We start from the raw sequence: 18,164 nt of genomic DNA, 5'->3' as shown, positions 1-18,164 counted from the left end.
TAAACATTTTTGCAACATGGTTGTAGAAATATTTTCAACAAGGTTGTTAATAATTTTTCAACTTGGTTGTTAATATTTTTTCAACATGGTTGTTAAGGTTTAGTAACATGGTTGTTAATGTTTTAGCAACATGGTTAGCTTTTTTTCAACATGGTTGTTAATGTTTTTGCAACATGGTTGTTTGCGTTTTGGCAAGATGGTTGATAATGTTTGTGCAACATTGTTTTTGTAATTGTTTGTACAACAGGGTTGTTAACGTTTTGGCAACATGGTTGTTAATGATTTTGCCACATGATTGTTAATTCTTTTTCAACTTGGGTGTTAATATTTTTGCAACATGGTTGTAAATGTTTTTGCAACATGGTTGTTAATGTTTTTTCAACATGATTAGCGTTTAATCAACATGGTTGTTACTGTTTTTGCAACATAGTTGTAAACATTTTTTCAACAATGTTGTTAATGTTTTTTCAACTTGGTTGTTAATATTTTTGCTACATGGTTGTACACGTTTTTACATGTTTTTAAATGTTTTTACAACATGGTTGTTAATGTTTTTGCAACATGGTTGTTAATGTTTTTGCAACATTGTTGTAAACGTTTTTGCAACATGGTTGTTAACGTTTTTGCAACGTGGTTGAAAAAATGTTTTCAACAAGGTTGTTAATGTTTTTTCAACTCGGTTGTTAATATTTTTGCAATATGATTGTACACGATTTTACAACATGGTTGTAAATGTTTTCGCAACCTGGTTGTTAATTTTTTTTGCAACAAGGTTGTTAATATTTTTGCAACATGGTTGTTAGCGTTTTGGCAAGATGGTTGTTAATGTTTTTGCAACTTTTTTTTATCGTTTTTACAACATTGTTGTTAACGTTTTTGCAACATGGTTGTACATATTTTTTCAACAAGGTTGTTAATATTTTTGCAACATGGTTGTACACGATTTTACCACATGGTTGTAAATGTTTTTGCAACCTGGTTGTTAATGTTTTTGCAACATGGTTGTTAATGTTTTTGCAACCTGGTTAATGTGTTTGCAACATGGTTGTTAATGTTTTGCAACATGGTTGTTAATGTTTTTGCAACATGGTTAGAGATTTTTCAATATGGTTGTTAATTTTTTTGCAACATTGTTGTAAACGTTTTTGTAACATGGTTGTTAGCGTTTTGGCAAGATGGTTAATAATGTTTTTTCAACATTGTTTTTTCTATCGTTTTTACAACATGGTTGTTAGCGTTTTGGCAACACGGTTGCTAATGTTTTGCAACATGGTTGTTAATGTTTTTGCAACGTGGTTGGTAATGTTTTTGCAACATGGTTGTTAGCGTTTTTGCTACATAGTTGTTTGCATTTTGGCAACCGGGTTGTTAATGTTTTTGCAACATGGTTGTTAGCGTTTTTGCAACTCTGATGTTTGTGTTTTGGCAACATGGTTTTTAATGTTTTTGCAACTTTTCTTTTATCGTTTTTGCAACATGGTTGTTAATGTTTTCGCAACATGTTGACATTTTTAAAACATTGTTGTTGTTTTTTATTGTTTTTGCAACATTGTTGTTAACGTTGTGGTAGCATAGTTGTTTACCATTTTGACAACACCGTTGTTAACGTTTTTGAGAGCACCAAAGGGACTATTGTGTCGTCACTTCTCAGTGCTTCAGCGTTTGTTTCTTTTCTCGCCATTCACGAAGTCTTGTGTGTTACTCTACATGGGTTAAACAAGGCCAACAAACTAGTCTGGAAAGAATAAAGTAATCGCTGTGGACTTACACTTAGAGGGAGAGAGAGCCCCGGAAGACGAGGACTCTCCTTCCGAGCAGTCACACATTGTCCCTTCTTCCCGCCCCCTTGTCTTTCTGCCCCACATTTGTTGAAAACTATCTATCCATCCATCCATTTTCTACCGCTTATTCCCTTTGGGGTCGGGGGGGCACTGATGCCTATCTCAGCTACAATCGGGCAGAAGGCGTGTACACCCTGGACAAGTCGTCATTTTTGTTTTTTGTATTATTATTGTGGGTGCACAGTTTAGCTTGCCGTTGTTGCTGTGTTGTTTTTATGATAGATTGTTAACCCAATACCTTCTTATATATATATATATATATATATATATATATATATATATATATATATATATATATATATATATATATATAATTGAAGAATGCAGGGGGGCCACATGCTAAATATTAGCATGCTAACATTAATATGCTAACATGTTTAGACAATTTTGAATCCGAATGCCACAGAATCATAATGTGGTACTTAACACATGCTAACTGTTAGCATGCTAGCATCAAAATGCTAACTTTTTTAGACAATTTTGCCCCTGAATGCCTCAGTCATATAATTTGGTACTTGACACATGCTAACTGTTAGCATGCTAACAATAATATGCAAACTTTTTTAGACAATTTTGCACCTGAACACCTCAGATTCATATAGTTTAATACTCGACACATGCTAACCGTTACCATCCTAACATGAAAATTCTAACTCTTTAGCCAATTTTACATCCAAACGCATCAGACTCATATCATTTGGTACTTGACACATGCTCACTGATAGCATGCTAACATTAATATGCTAACATTTTTGACTATTTTGAATCCAAACGCCCCAGATTCATAATGTGATACTTGACACATGTTAACTGTTAGCATGATAACATTAAAATGCTAAAATTTTTTAGACAATTTTGCACTTGAACGCCTCATAGTCATATAATTTGGTACTTGACACATGCTCACTGTTAGCATGATAACATTAAAATGCCAACTGTTTTAGACAATTTTGCACTTGAACGCCTCAGAGTCATATAATTTGGTGCTTGACACACGCTCACTGTTAGCATGATAACATTAAAATGCTAAAATTTTTTAGACAATTTTGCACTTGAACGCCTCATAGTCATATAATTTGGTACTTGACACATGCTAACTGTTAGCATGCTAACAATAATATGCAAACTTTTTTAGACAATTTTGCACTTCAACGCCTCAGATTCATATAACTTAGTACTTGACAATGCTAACTGATAGCATCCTAACATAAAAATTCTAACTCTTTAGCCAATTTGCATCCGAATGCCTCATATTTAATTTGGTACTTGACACATGTTCACTGTTAGCTTGCTAACATTAATATGATAACATTTATACACAATTTTGAATCCGAACGTCCCAGACTCATAATGTGGTACTTGACACATGCTAACTGTTAGCATGCTAGCGCTAAAATGCTAACTTTTTTAGACAATTTTGCACCTGCACGCCTCATAGTCATATAATTTGGTACTTCACACATACTCACTGTTAGCATGCTAACATGTTTAGACAATTTTGCACCTCAATGCCTTAGATTAATATATAATTTGGTACTTGACACATGCTCACTGTTAGCATGCTAACATTAATATGCCAACATTTTTTAAACAATTTTGAATCCGAACACCCCAGACTCATAATGTGGTACCTGACACATGCTAACTGTAAGCATGCTAGCATTAAAATGCTAACTTTTTTTTTAGACAATTTTGCACCAGAACGCCTCAGTGATAAAATCTGGTACATGACAAATGTTCGCATGCTAACAATAAAATGCATACTTTTTTAGACAATTTTGCACCTGAACACCTCAGATTCATATAATTTAATACTTGAAACATGCTAACCGTTACCATCCCAACATAAAAATTCTAACTCTTTAGCCAATTTCCATCCGAACGCCTCAGACTCATATAAGTTGGTACTTGACACATGCTCACTGATAGCATGCTAACATTAATATGCTAACATTTTTGACTATTTTGAATCCGAACGCCCCAGATTCATAATGTGGTACTTGACACATGCGAACTGTTAGCATGATAACATTAAAATGCTAAATTTTTTTTAGACAATTTTGCACTTGAACGCCTCATAGTCATATAATTTGGTACTTGACACATGCTCACTGTTAGCTTGCTAACATTAAAATGCCAACTGTTTTAGAAAATTTTGCACCAGAACGCCTCAGTGATATAATTTGGTACTTGACAAATGCTAACTGTTCGCATGCTAACAATAAAATGCACACTTTTTTAGACAATTTTGGACCTGAACACCTCAGATTCATATAATTTAATCAATCAATCAATCAATCAATCAATCAATCAATGTTTACTTATATAGCCCTAAATCACTAGTGTCTCAAAGGGCTGCACAAACCACTAATACTTGACACATGCTAACCGTTACCATCCTAACATAAAAATTCTAACTCTTTAGGCAATTTTACATCCGAATGCCTCAGACTCATATCATTTGGTACTTGACACATGCTCACTGATAGCATGCTAACATTAATATGCTAACATTTTTGACTATTTTGAATCCGAACGCCCCAGATTCATAATGTGGTACTTGACACTTGCTAACTCTTAGCATGATAACATTAAAATGCTAAATTTTTTTTTGACAATTTTGCACTTGAAGGCCTCAGAGTCATATAATTTGGTACTTCACACATGCTCACTGTTAGCATGCTAACATTAAAATGCCAACTGTTTTAGACAATTTTGCACTTGAACGCCTCAGAGTCATAATGTGGTACTTGACACATGCTCACTGTTAGCATGCTAGCATTATAATGTAAACTTTTTTAAACAATTTTGCACCTGAATGCCTCAGAGTCATATAATTTGGTACCAGACACATGCTAAGTAATAGCATGCTAACATCAAAAATGCTAATTTTCTTAGAAAATTTTGCACCATAACGCCTCAAAGTCATATAATTTGGTACTTGACACATGCTAACTGTTAGCATGCTAACATAAAATTGCTATAAAAAAAATGTTTTGCCAATTTTACACCTGAACGCCTCAGAGTCACATAATTTGGTACTTGACACGTGCTAACTGTTAGCATGCTAACAAAAAAAGCTAACTTTTTCCCCCCAATTTTCCAGCCACACGCCTTATACTTATAATTTGGTACTTCACACATACTAATTGTAAGCATGCTATCATTAAAATGCTTTTGTCAATTTTGTTGCTAAAATATGGACTTTTGTCGAAGCTGGAACCAATTATTCATGTTTGCATTGTTTCTTATGGACAACTATGCTTCACTGTATAAACTTTTCAATTTATGAACCATGTTGAATGATCAATTGGGTTTTTAAATGGAGGTTCCATTGTATAGAACTGCATCCTTGATAAGACAAGTTTCCACTAACGATGATGTTTGACGGAATATGAAATATTGATGTAGGCGATTTAAATATGCATCGTACTTCCTGTCTCTGTGCTGGAGTGAGTGTTGTTACTCGGCAACATGAGACGCGTTATGTAAGCCTTTCACCATAAACCAGCACATTTGCATTTAGACTGCCTTCCATCAGCTTCAGGGGCTTTTTCACTCCACTTAACTACCTTTTCCCATTTACACTAACTCCCTCCTTGCTTCCTTTGCTCCGTTAAACACTGAAAGCCCACGAGCCCCCAGAGGCCCAGGCCCCCCGCCCCCTTCCGAACGCACAAAAAAAAGTCTCAAGTCCAAGAAACAGAAAGTGGAAATGGGAGCAGCTGAAAGCCTAAATAATAGTTTTTGTCCCGGATCTCATCCTCCTGAGAAGCAGCATCCTCTGCAGTGGACGTTTGAGGTTTATACTGTCCCCCGCCACAGATTTAAAAAAAATACTATGAATTGATTATTAATGACATATTATTTGATAAGGCGCTAATCTGTTATGGGTGTCCCGATTCAATATTGATATCGGCTCAAAATTGACCCAAAAAAAATGTATGAGACGATTGCATTGCTTGCATGTAAAATGTGTGATATCATGTGCGATACAAGCAGTCCTGCAGCAACTTTACTTGTGTGTGATATCATGTGCGATGCAAGCACTCTTGCAACGTGTTTACTTGTACAAAGTGAACATCTAAATGTCCTCTAATACAGTGGTCCCCAACCACCGGGCCGCGGCCCCATTGGTATCGGGCCGCAGAAGAATTTTTTATAAAAAAATTTATTTAAAAAACAAAACAAAACAAAAAACCCAAATGTATTTATTTTTTTAAATTTTTTTTAATTAAATCAACATAAAAAACACAATATACACTTGCAATTAGTGCACCAACCGCAAAAACCTAAATTTTTCATGACAAAAACGTCCCTTTTTCACCCGGGCCGCGGGACAAATTATTAAGCGTTGACCGGTCCGCGGATACAAAAAGGTTAGGGGCCGCTGCTGTAATATACGTACTTTTATTATATTTAAACAAAATAATAATGTATTTAATTTAAATATATTTTTTTAATTTAATAGTTTGCGTTTTTTAGTTTTTTATTTCAATAAAAATCTATTTTCTGTTTGTTGTCATCAAACATGACAAAAATTGTGTGCTTATTGAAATAAAAAAAAAAATATATATATATATATATTGAAATTAAATAAATGATTTTTATTTTCCATCCATTTTCTACCGTTTCAATAAAATTTAAATGTGCATATTAGAGGACATTTAGATGTTCACTTTGTATGAGTAAACACATTGCGGGACTGATTATATCGCGCATGATATCACACATTTTACATGCAAGCAAAAATACTTTTTTTTTGGTCAATTTTGAGCCGATATCAATATCGAATTGAGCCGATATCAATATCAAATTTGTTTTTTATTTAAAAAAAGCAACAATTTTCGTCATGTTTGATGTGAATTAGTGAAGTGAATCATATTTATATAGCACTTTTCTCTAGTGACTCAAAGCGCTTTACATAGTGGAACCCAATATCAAAGTTACATTTAAACCAGTGTGGGTGGCACTGGCAGCAGGTGGGTAAAGTGCCTTGCCCAAGGACACAACGGCAGTGACCAGGATAGCGGAAGCGGGAATCGAACCTGCAACCCTCAAGTTGCTGGCACGGCCACTCTACCAACCGAGCTATGCCGCACTCTAAGAGTGCTTTGGTGTCATCAAACATGACGAAAATTGTGTGCTTATTGAAATAAAAAAATAAAACAATTAAATACAAAAATTATATTGAAATTAAATAAATTATTATTATTTTGTTTAAATACATGCTCGGCTATGGGCTGCTAGGAGCGAGCAGCTACACAACAGCTAAGCACACAATAGCACACAAGCTCTACATAGGTAATCATTGAGCAAATCATTGAGTTAAACAGCACATTTGTCAATATAAACAACAACAAAAATGTAATTTTCAAATGAAACCTGATTCTTAATTGATTTAAAAAAGTCAAAAAACTATTGAAAGAATATATGCATATGTGTATATATTTTTATTTTGTTTTTTCCCCCCCAAAAATTGTCCTGTCTAGCCACTTGGGTAGAATTTTAATAGACAAAACCAGTTTTATATTTAGTAATATAGAAAATTATCACAGCTGTTTATCTGTTTTACGGAGAAATGGAGTTAATCATAGAACTGGCACCAAATGGTTTTAAAAAAGTATTGATTTTTAATCGAGAATTGATTTGAATCAAAAATCGATACTGAATCGAATCATCACACCGAGAATCGGAATAGGATCAACCCTCCTATTTTGTATATGCAGTCTAATAAAAGAGGTTAAAGGTTACAAAAGCGCTTCTTGGCTGCTGACAAGTGCTTTAAAAATAATAATTCAAAATATGTTTTTAATAATACATTCTTGAAAATGTTGAACTGATACAGGTTAATTTGTGTTTTCATTACAAACACTTTTTTTGACACTGAATTTAAAAAAACAGTATTTTTTTGTTTCAATTGTGTGAACTTAATTTTTTTTACATCAAATTATACTGACAATTTCATTACATAAAACTGTTATCTAAATGTAAGTTTAAAAAATCTGTGTAAAAAAACAGTTAATAAACATGTTGTATATAAAAATGCAGTGTATAAAAATTCAGTGTAAAAAAATCAGCTCATAAAAATGTAGTTTTAAGACTCAGTGTAAAAAAAATCAGTGCATAAAAATTGAGTTTTAAGACAAAGTGTAGAAAAATTAAGTTTAAAAACTCAGTGTAAAATTTATGTGTAAAAAAATCTATGTATAAAAATATAGTGTATAAAATTAAGTGTAAAAAATCAATGTTAAAAGTTCAGTCTGAAAAAAATCATTCTATAAAAATTTTGTGTAAATAAAAAATAGTGTAAAAAAAAGTGTTGAAAAATTCAGTGCAAAAAAATTCAGTGTATAAAATTTTAGTGTAAAAAAACCTATGTATAAAAATGTAGTGTATACAAATTAAGTGTAAAAAAATCAATGTATAAATATTCGGTGTAAAAAAATTCAGTGTTAAAAAAAAATTCAGTGCTGAAATTTTTTTACCCTGAATTTTTCAACATTGATTTTTTTTACACTGAATTTTTTATCACAACCTTTTTTTACACTGAATTTCTAAACGTGCATTTTGCTAACAAAAAAGTTTCAATGAAATATTCAACATAATTTGATGTTAAAAAAAAATTCCGTTCACTAATTCAAACGCTAAAAATTCTGTTCCATAAATTCAGTCTCAAAAAAAAAGTTTTCGGAATAAAAACACAAAAATAAATAATAAGTGCAGTTCCAATGTGAAGTGATTTTTTTTCCTACAACATAAAAAGTATGTATGGATCTGGATAATATCGTATCAAATCAATTGGTATAAGATCAATACTCAAGGCTCCAATATTGGTACTGTATCGTAAGTGGAAACGTTTTTGTTGGTTTTAATTGACATACTTTAAAATACTTGGGAGTATTTTCCAAATCATTTTCCGTGGAAGAAGTTAGGACACCCTGCATGAGGAGGACACGTTCGCATGGCTTCATGTTCTCCACCCCCCCACCACTTACTCTTCCCACGTAGATGGTTGCCATAGCAACAACATCTCCATCCATCACAGCGGGGCAAGCGCTGGTTATTGATGTGGTCTGAGATGCCCTCCCAGACGCCCCCAAGCGGCCCGCTGGTCACATGACAGGACGTGGACTTCCTTCGCCAGGTCACATGACCGACGACAGGAAGAAGGTTTCCCCTCGCTTCGCTCACTTCCTCCTTCCGTGCCACTTTCCTTCACGCTCGCGTTCCCCACCTGATTTTTCCCGCACACCAGCCTTAAAAGCCGGGAGTCGTGTCGGAAAAAGCGGCATAATCCCACGCGGGTTGCTGGTTGGATTCCCAGTTGCTCATCTAGTTTGCTGGTGGTTACCAAGGACGGCGGATGCCCAGTGGGCTACGTTGTGGTGGTTTACAGCAGCCAAGGCACGTATTTTTTGTTGCGACGAGAGAGTGTCGATGTTAAGATATTACGCCGAGTTGGTAAGTCTATCTGTTTGCTAATAGTAGCTACTAACCGTACCCATGTATTTTCAATGGGCGGTTAGCTCCGGGTTTTAATCCTGTTTCTTCCTATGTTTGTGCTTCGATTGAATTTATTTGTATGTCGAGTCTTTATTTTGGGTACTTACATATGGTGCTTGACTTTTGTGGCGTTTTAAGGCCATCATCACTTTTTATACGCCGAGTTGGTAGGTCTATCTGTTTGCTAATAGTAGCTACTAGCCGTACCCATGTATTTTCAATGGGCGGTTAGCATCGGGTTTTAATCCTGTTTCCTCCTATGTTTCTTCTCTGATTGAATTTCTTTTTATGTCGAGTCTTTATTTTGGGTACTTACATAAGGTGCCTACAAGTCTGATGTATAATTTATGTGTATAAAACTTTTTCGCTGTGTAATAATCCATCCATCCATTTTCTAACGCTTTTCCGGGCTTGGGTCGCGGGGGCAGCAGCCAAAGCGGTCCCGTCCATCGCTGCAAGCAGCTTTAATTATAATTATTATACCAAATAATACAATGCGTGAATCAGTTTGAATCGGGTTTCGCGTTGAATCGAAAATCGATTCTGAATCAAATCGTCACTCCAGGAACTGGAATCCAATCAGACCGTGAGTTGTAAGAGCCACATCCCTTGTCTCGTTACGTCGCTGGCATACATTAACGGTTAAGAATCAGAGGTGCACAAAAAAATCGATTCACATCCGGGTCGCGATTCTTGTTCATTCCGAATCAAAAATGATTCCTAATTTTCAAGAATAAATTTGAAAAAAAAACCTTAATGCAACCAGAAGGAGGTTTTCCAACCTCTAATTTGTGTTGAACATGTTTCATTTTAGTTATTATACCAAATAATACATTGCATGAATCGGTTTGAATCGAGTATCGTGTTGAATCAAGAATCGATTCGGTATTGAGTCCTCACCTCAGGAACCAGAATCAAATGGAATCGTGAGTTGTAAGAGTCACATCACTTGTCTTATGTCATTGGCATACATTAATGGTTACATCCTTGGGGTGCACAAAAAAATCGATTCACATCCGAATCGCGATTCTTAATCATTCCGAATCTGAAATGATTCATAATTTTCAAAAATCTGTTTTAAAATAAATCTTCATGCAACCAGAAGGAGCTTTTCTAACCTCTAACTTGATGCATGTTACAGTTGGCGTGCTAATGTTAGTATGATAGCTATTTTTGTGAAGCAAACTTTGTAGGTACACACCTCAGTCATGTATTGGTCCTTGATGCATGCTAACATCAGCAGGCTAGCATTTTGAACACCATTTCCAGGTGATATATTTTGGTACCTGACATATGTTGCAGTTAGCATTTTAACATAGCAATGTTAACATGCTGGCTTTTTTACCTAATTTTACACTAATGTTAACTGTAAGCATGCTAGGATGCCAGCTTGTTTTTCTTAACGCATTTTGCTTATATTTTTTGTTATGCGACGCTATCTGGCCAGCATGCTATCATAACAACCTAGCATTTCAGTTCCACTTTGGCTCTTCAGGGTTAACACGTAATTTACACCAGTTTTTTTGATAAAAATCTCAATATTGTGGTTTTGACGGTGAAAAACTACCAAAATGCCCCTTAGGTCCTCTGATTTGTCCATTTTTTTTTACTATGTTACTGTTACTGATAGCATGCTAATGTTAACACGCTAGCTTTTAAAGCTAATTTACTCGGTGTACACCGCGGTGTCATACATTTTGGGTATTTTACTAATGCTAACTGTGCGCTCGCTATTTTTAACATGCTAGCACAGTACTAGCTATTTTTTTATTATCTCACATTGCTAAATATATATATATATATATATATATAATGGATTAGATTTGTATCGCGCTTTCTATTACTATAAATTCAAAGCGCTCACAGAGAAGTGGGAACCCATCATTCATTCACACCCGGTGGTGGTAAGCTACATCTGTAGCCACAGCTGCCCTGGGGTAGACTGACGAAAGTGTGGCTGCCAGTTTGTGCCTACGGCCCCTCCGACCACCACCTATCATTCATTCATCATTCATTCACCAGTGTGAGCGGAACGTGGGCAAGGGTAGAGTGTCTTGCCCAAGGACACAATGGCAGCGATTTGGATGTCAATAGGCGGGCAGCGAACCTGCAAGCCTCAGGTTTCTGGCACGGCCGCTCTACCCACTACGCCATGCCGCCCCTGTGTGTGTGTATATATATATATATATATATATATATATATACATAAATATATACATATATACAGACATACATATATACTTATATACATACATACATACATATATGCACATATATTCATACATATACATACATATATACTTATATACATACATATATACTTATACATATACATACATTAATATATACACATATATACATACATATGTACTTATATACATACATAAATACACATATATACATGCATATACATGCATATACATACATATATTCTTATATACATACATACAGTACATATATACATACATATACATACATATACATTCTTATACATACATATATACATACATATACAAACATATATATGTATATATATATGTATGTATATATATGTATATGTTATTTATACTATAATACAAAGCTGACACAATATCTGTTAGCATTTTTTTAGATGAAAAAACATCAATATGGCCCCTGCATACTTTGACCTTAAGTACACGGCCCTTGGAAGAAAAAGTTTGGACAAAATGTGACTTGAGAATCGATATGAGAGCATAAAGATCTGGTATCAGCAGTATCGACTCGCACAAATGCACATCAGAAAAACAAAGTCCCGACTATGACTTGTTGTGCACACAAACTCGTGTCTACCTCCAAAATCATCATGATCGTAATAATGGAGAGTGAGCGGGTTAGCAAAGAGTTGTGATGAGTCACGAATGATTCAACGAGCCGAGTGAGTCATGTGACTACATGTTGTTATTTTCAGCGCGCCATATCAATGCCAACCTGAGCAGCCCGGCTACAAACAAGCCTCGGAGATTTACTCCCTGCGGGCGAACTTGCAGGAACGGAAAGCATCCCCCACAAAAAAAAAAGGATCTCGCTGCTAGAGAAAAGGTCGGCACCTTGATCTCGTAGATTTTCAGCTTCCGCTTGATGCTGCTGTTCTCGCGCTCCAGGCCGCCCAGCCGGGTCTTGATGTCCTGGTAGGCGGCGATCAGGGCGAAGTGGGAGGCCGAGTAGACGTCGTCGGCGGGCAGGGGCGGCGAGCGCCACGCCACGCCGTCCTCCTTCAGGCCCCCGCCGTCGCCGGCCCCTCCTAGCAGCCCCAGCTCGCCACCGAAGAGAGACTGCATGGCGCTCGGCCTCAACCTGAACACACACACACACACACACACACACACACACACACATTTTTAACGACAGCGCTTTCAAGGGAGCACAAACACATCAGAAAGTTGTCACAACGGACGCCATGCACTGTTGACATTTTTTGACCTATCTTAAAGGCCTACTGAAATGAGATTTTCTTATTTAAACGGGAATAGCAGGTCCATTCTGTTTCATACTTGATCATTTCACAATATTGCCATATTTTTGCTGAAAGGATTTAGTAGAAAACATCGACAATTAAGTTCGCAACTTTTGGTCGCTAATAGAAAAGCCTTGCCTTTATCGGAAGTATGTGCGCGTGATGTCACGAGTTGCAGGGCTCCACACATATTCACATTGTTTATATGGGAGCCACCAGCAGTAAGAGCAATTCAGACAGCGAAAGCGACAATTTCCCCATTAATTTGAGCGAGGATGAAAGATTCGTGAATTAGGATATTGATAGTGAAGGACTAGAAAAAAAAAAAAAAAAAGCGACGGCTCCGGGCGGTGGCAGTGTGAGCGTTTCAGATGTAATTAGACACATTTACTAGGATAATTCTGCTTATTGTCTTAATATTGTTTTAGTGAGATTTTAAGGATTGTAAAGACATACCTCGAGGTCGGATGGCTGCGGTGAACACGCAGTGTCTCAGAGAGAAGCCGAGGAGCCAAGCTCACAGCTGCCTTTTTTGACAGCTGCTGCAGGACGACAAATAATCCACTGATGTCTCCGGTAAGATATATATCACAATTTCCCCATCCAAAAATATGCTGGTTGACGTAGAGAAAACATGTTCGCTTGACCGCTCTGTGTTAAAGCTTCACGTGTACGTGTCATCATTCTGCGAAGTTTTTAATAAGAAACTCGCGGGAAATTTAAAATTGCAATTTAGTAAACTAAACCGGCCGTATTGGCATGTGTTGTAATGTTAATATTTCATCATTGATATATAAACTATCAGACTGCGTGGTCGGTAGTAGTGGGTTTCAGTAGGCCTTTAAAACGGACCTCAACATCCTTTGTTTGGTTTCTGCGTCATTTGTGTGATTGATCCGTACACGTGTGTGTGTGTGTGTGTGTGTGTGTGTGTGTGTGTGTGTGTGTGTGTGTGTGTGTGTGTGTGTGTGTGTGTGTGTGTGTGTGTGTGTGTGTGTGTGCGTGTGTGTGCGTGCGTGCGTGTGTGTGCGTGTGTGTGTTCATTCAGTGAGAGGAAACCACTGCAGGTGTGAATCTTTGGGCACCTAACGATTTGATCCATTTTATGATTCCTATGGTGACGATTCGATTTAGAATCAATTCTCCATTCCAACTTATTCTCGCAATGTATTATTTGGTGGGGGTGCACAAAAAAAAAAAACGACGGGAATGGGAGCTCAAAGTAAAGCCTCTGTCCCTCCACATCGAGAGAAGCCAGGTGAGGTGGTTTGGGCATCTGGTCAGGATGCCACCCTAACGCCTCCCTAGGGAGGTGTTTCGGGCATGTCCGACCGGCAGGAGGCCACGGGGAAGACCCAGGACACGTTGGGAAGACTATGTCTCCCGGCTGGTTTGGGAACGCCTCAGGATCCTCCGGGAAGAGCTGGACGAAATGGCTGGGGAGAGGTAATTCTGGGCTTCCCTGCTTAGGCTGCTGCCCCGCAACCCGACCTTGGATAAGTGGAAAAAGATGGATGGATGGATGGAAATCGATTTTTGAAAATTATACATATATATTACAGTATATATTTATGTCAATGTTAATGCTAATTAGCTTTCACCTCGAGCCAGAATTGCGAGCGAGCTGAGCTGCAGTTTAAGTTTCTAGAAGGTCAACGGCCTCATGGTGATGTTCGTAGTAGATGACTGGGAGGTGTTTATAATCATTTGGGGAGAGTACGTTGCCTTATGCTCACCTGCTAAACTCCCTCAACTGTCTCCTCTGCCTGCTGGATCACAGACTACATGCGCTCTGAATACGCACTGCTGATTGGCTGTTACTGCTATATATGTAATCAATCAAAAGGTTGTGTGGGTGGGACAATGCTGGGTGCTGAGACAGAGGCAGAACAAGCAAAGCAGCTTTTTAAGACTTTAGCTTTGAAACTCGTTCGGTACACCCCCGTACCGAACCGAAACCCCCGTACCGAAACGGTTCAATACAAATGTACGTACCGTTACACCTCTAATATATATATATATATATATATATATATATATATATATATATATATATATATATATATATATATATATATATATTAGGGGTGTAACGGTACGTACATCTGTATTGAACAATACAAATGTACAATACAAATGTACGTACCGTTACACCCCTAATATATATATATGTATATATTAGGGGTGTAACGGTACGTACATTTGTATTGTACCATACATATATATATATATATATATATATATATATATATATATATATATATATATATATATATATATATATATATATATATATATATATATATTAGGGGTGTAACGGTACGTAAATTTGTATTGAACCGTTTCGGTACGGGGGTGTACCGAACGAGTTTCTAAGCTAAAGTCTTAAAAAGCTGCTTTGCTTGTTCAATGGTACATATGTATGTACCATTACACCCCTAATATATATATATATATATATATATATATATATATACATATATATATATATATATATATATATATATATAGTCATGTTTGGTGATCATGTTTAGTTTGGCTATGTTCTGTGTGGTTTTTGCACTCTGTCAGTTCCTTTTTTTTCACTCCCTGTTTTTTCACCATGACTGCCAATCAGTTCACCTGTCCTCACGACTCACGCACCTGATTCATTTGAACTCACGCACCTGTTTTCAATCACCACATCACTATTCAAGCCTGTCATTTTCTGGTGGTCTGCCTGGCGACATCACACTCCTGACACTTCTGATTGCTCACTTCTTGCCATAGTTTCATGCTTTTCACGTCACAGTAAGTGTAGTTTTGTTTCATGTCCTCAGTCTGTTTATATGTTAGTTTTGTTCCCCGCCTTGTGCGCGCCCTTTGTTTTTGTAGTACTTTTGAGTGTTAAAATTCAATTATGTTTGTACCTTCTACCGTTGTCCGGAAAAGTCTGATTGCGTCCTGGGAGAACAAACCTCGCCGCATGTTGCGACACACCCCGTCATGACATATGTATATATATATATATATATATATAAATATATATATATATATTTATATATATATATATATATATATATATATATATATATATATATATATATATATATATACAAACCCCGTTTCCATATGAGTTGGGAAATTGTGTTAAATGTAAATATAAACGGAATACAATTATTTGCAAATCATTTTCAACCCATATTCAGTTGAATATCCTACAAAGACAACATATTTGATGTTCGAACTGATAAACATTTATTTTTTGCAAATAGTCATTTACTTTAGAATTTGATGCCAGCAACACGTGACAAAGAAGTTGGGAAAGGTGGCAATAAATACTGATAAAGTTGAGGAATGCTCATCAAACACTTATTTGGAACATTCCACAGGTGTGCAGGCTAATTGGGAACAGGTGGGTTCCATGATTGGGTATAAAAACAGCTTACCAAAAAGTGCTCAGTCTTTCACAAGAAAGGATGGGGCGAGGTACACCCATTTGTCCACAACTGCATGAGCAAATAGTCAAATAGTTTAAGAACAACGTTTCTCAAAGTGCAATTGCAAGAAATTTAGGGATTTCAACATATACGGTCCATAATATCATCAAAAGGTTCAGAAAATCTGGAGGAGAAATCACTCCACGTAAGCGGCATGGCCGGAAACTAACATTGAATGACCGTGACCTTCGATCGGTCAGACGGGACTGTATCAAAAACTGTCATCAATCTCTAAAGGATATCACCACATGGGCTCAGGAACACTTCAGAAAACCACTGTCACTAAATACAGTTGGTTTCTACATCTGTAAGTGCAAGTTAAAGCTCTACTATGCAAAGCGAAAGCCTTTTATCAACATCATCCAGAAACGCCGGCGGCTATACTGGGCCCGAGATCATCTGAGATGGACAGATGCAAAGTGGAAAAGTGTTCTGTGGTCTGACGAGTCCACATTTCAAATTGTTTTTGGAAATATTCGACATTGTGTCATCCGGACCAAAGGGGAAGCGAACCATCCAGCATCTATGATGGTATGGGGGTGCATTAGTGCCCAAGGCATGGGTAACTTGCACATCTGTGAAGGCACCATTAATGCTGAAAGGTACATACAGGTTTTGGAACAACATATGCTGCTATCTAAGCGCCGTCTTTTTCATGGACGCCCCTGCTTATTTCAGCAAGACAATGCCAAGCCACATTCAGCACGTGTTACAACAGCGTGGCTTCGTAAAAAAAGAGTGCGTGTACTTTCCTGGCCCGCCTGCAGTCCAGACCTGTCTCCCATCGAACATGTGCAGCGCATTATGAAGCGTAAAATACGACAGCGGAGACCCCGGACTGTTGAACGACTGAAGCTCTACATAAAACAAGAATGGGAAAGAATTCCACTTTCAAAGCTTCAACAATTAGTTTCCTCAGTTCCCAAACATTTATTGTGTTGTTGAAAGAAAAGGTGATGTAACACAGTGGTGAACATGCCCTTTCCCACCTATTTTGGCACGTGTTTTAGTCATGAAATTCTAAGTTAATTATTATTTGCAAAACACATTAAAGTTTATGAGTTTGAACATCAAATATTTTGTCTTTGTAGTGCATTAAACTGAATATGGGTTGAAAAGGATTTGCAAATCATTGTATTCCATTTATATTTACATTAACACAATTCCCCAACTCATATGGAAACGGGGTTTGTATATATATATATATATATATATATATATATATTTATATATAGTATATAGTATATATATAAGTATATACTGTGAATATACTGTATGTATATACTGTCTGTGTGTGTGTATATGTATATATATATATATATATATATATATATATATATATAATTTGTTTTAATGATTAAATTTTTCCATCCATTTCCTACCGCTTATTCCCTTTGGGGTCGCGGGGGGCACTGGTGCCTATCTCAGCTACAATCGGGCGGAACGCGGTGTACACCCTGGACAAGTCGCCACCTCATCGCAGTGATTACATTTTTTATACACACACACACACACACACACACACACACACACACACACACACACACACACACACACACACGTGTCCTGGGTTTTCCCCATGGCCTCTTACCGGTCGGATGTTCCCTAAATGCCTCCCCTAGGAGGCATCCCGGGGGTATTCTGACCAGATGCCCAAACCACCTCATCTGGCTCCTCTCGATGTGGAGGAGCAGAAATTTTACCTAGAGCTCCCTCCCAAATGACCGCGATTCTCACCCTATTTCTAAGGGAGAGCCCCGCCACCCGACAGAGGAAACTCATTTCAGCCACCTGTACCTCGTCTTTTTGGTCATAATCCAAAACTCTTGACCATAGGTCGTGAGAGATAAGGACATAGATCGA

General features: G+C 36.9%; 1 protein-coding gene across 1 annotated transcript in view; it reads right to left on the bottom strand.

Annotated features, from left to right (window-relative positions):
* Positions 1-18,164, bottom strand: part of tbkbp1 (TBK1 binding protein 1) — a 141,017-nt gene that overhangs the window by 65,286 nt on the left and 57,567 nt on the right. Inside the window, exon 2 of the mRNA XM_061908114.1 lies at positions 12,416-12,662. Coding sequence (XP_061764098.1) covers positions 12,416-12,646 — 231 coding nt within the window. The 5' untranslated portion in view covers positions 12,647-12,662. The remainder of the gene's footprint in view (positions 1-12,415; positions 12,663-18,164) is intronic.

This window comes from Nerophis ophidion, linkage group LG08 (assembly GCF_033978795.1).
Source record: "Nerophis ophidion isolate RoL-2023_Sa linkage group LG08, RoL_Noph_v1.0, whole genome shotgun sequence".
Taxonomy (NCBI): domain Eukaryota; kingdom Metazoa; phylum Chordata; class Actinopteri; order Syngnathiformes; family Syngnathidae; genus Nerophis; species Nerophis ophidion.
Note: the sequence above shows the minus strand (reverse complement) of the source record. Positions and strands in the feature narration are given on the sequence as shown.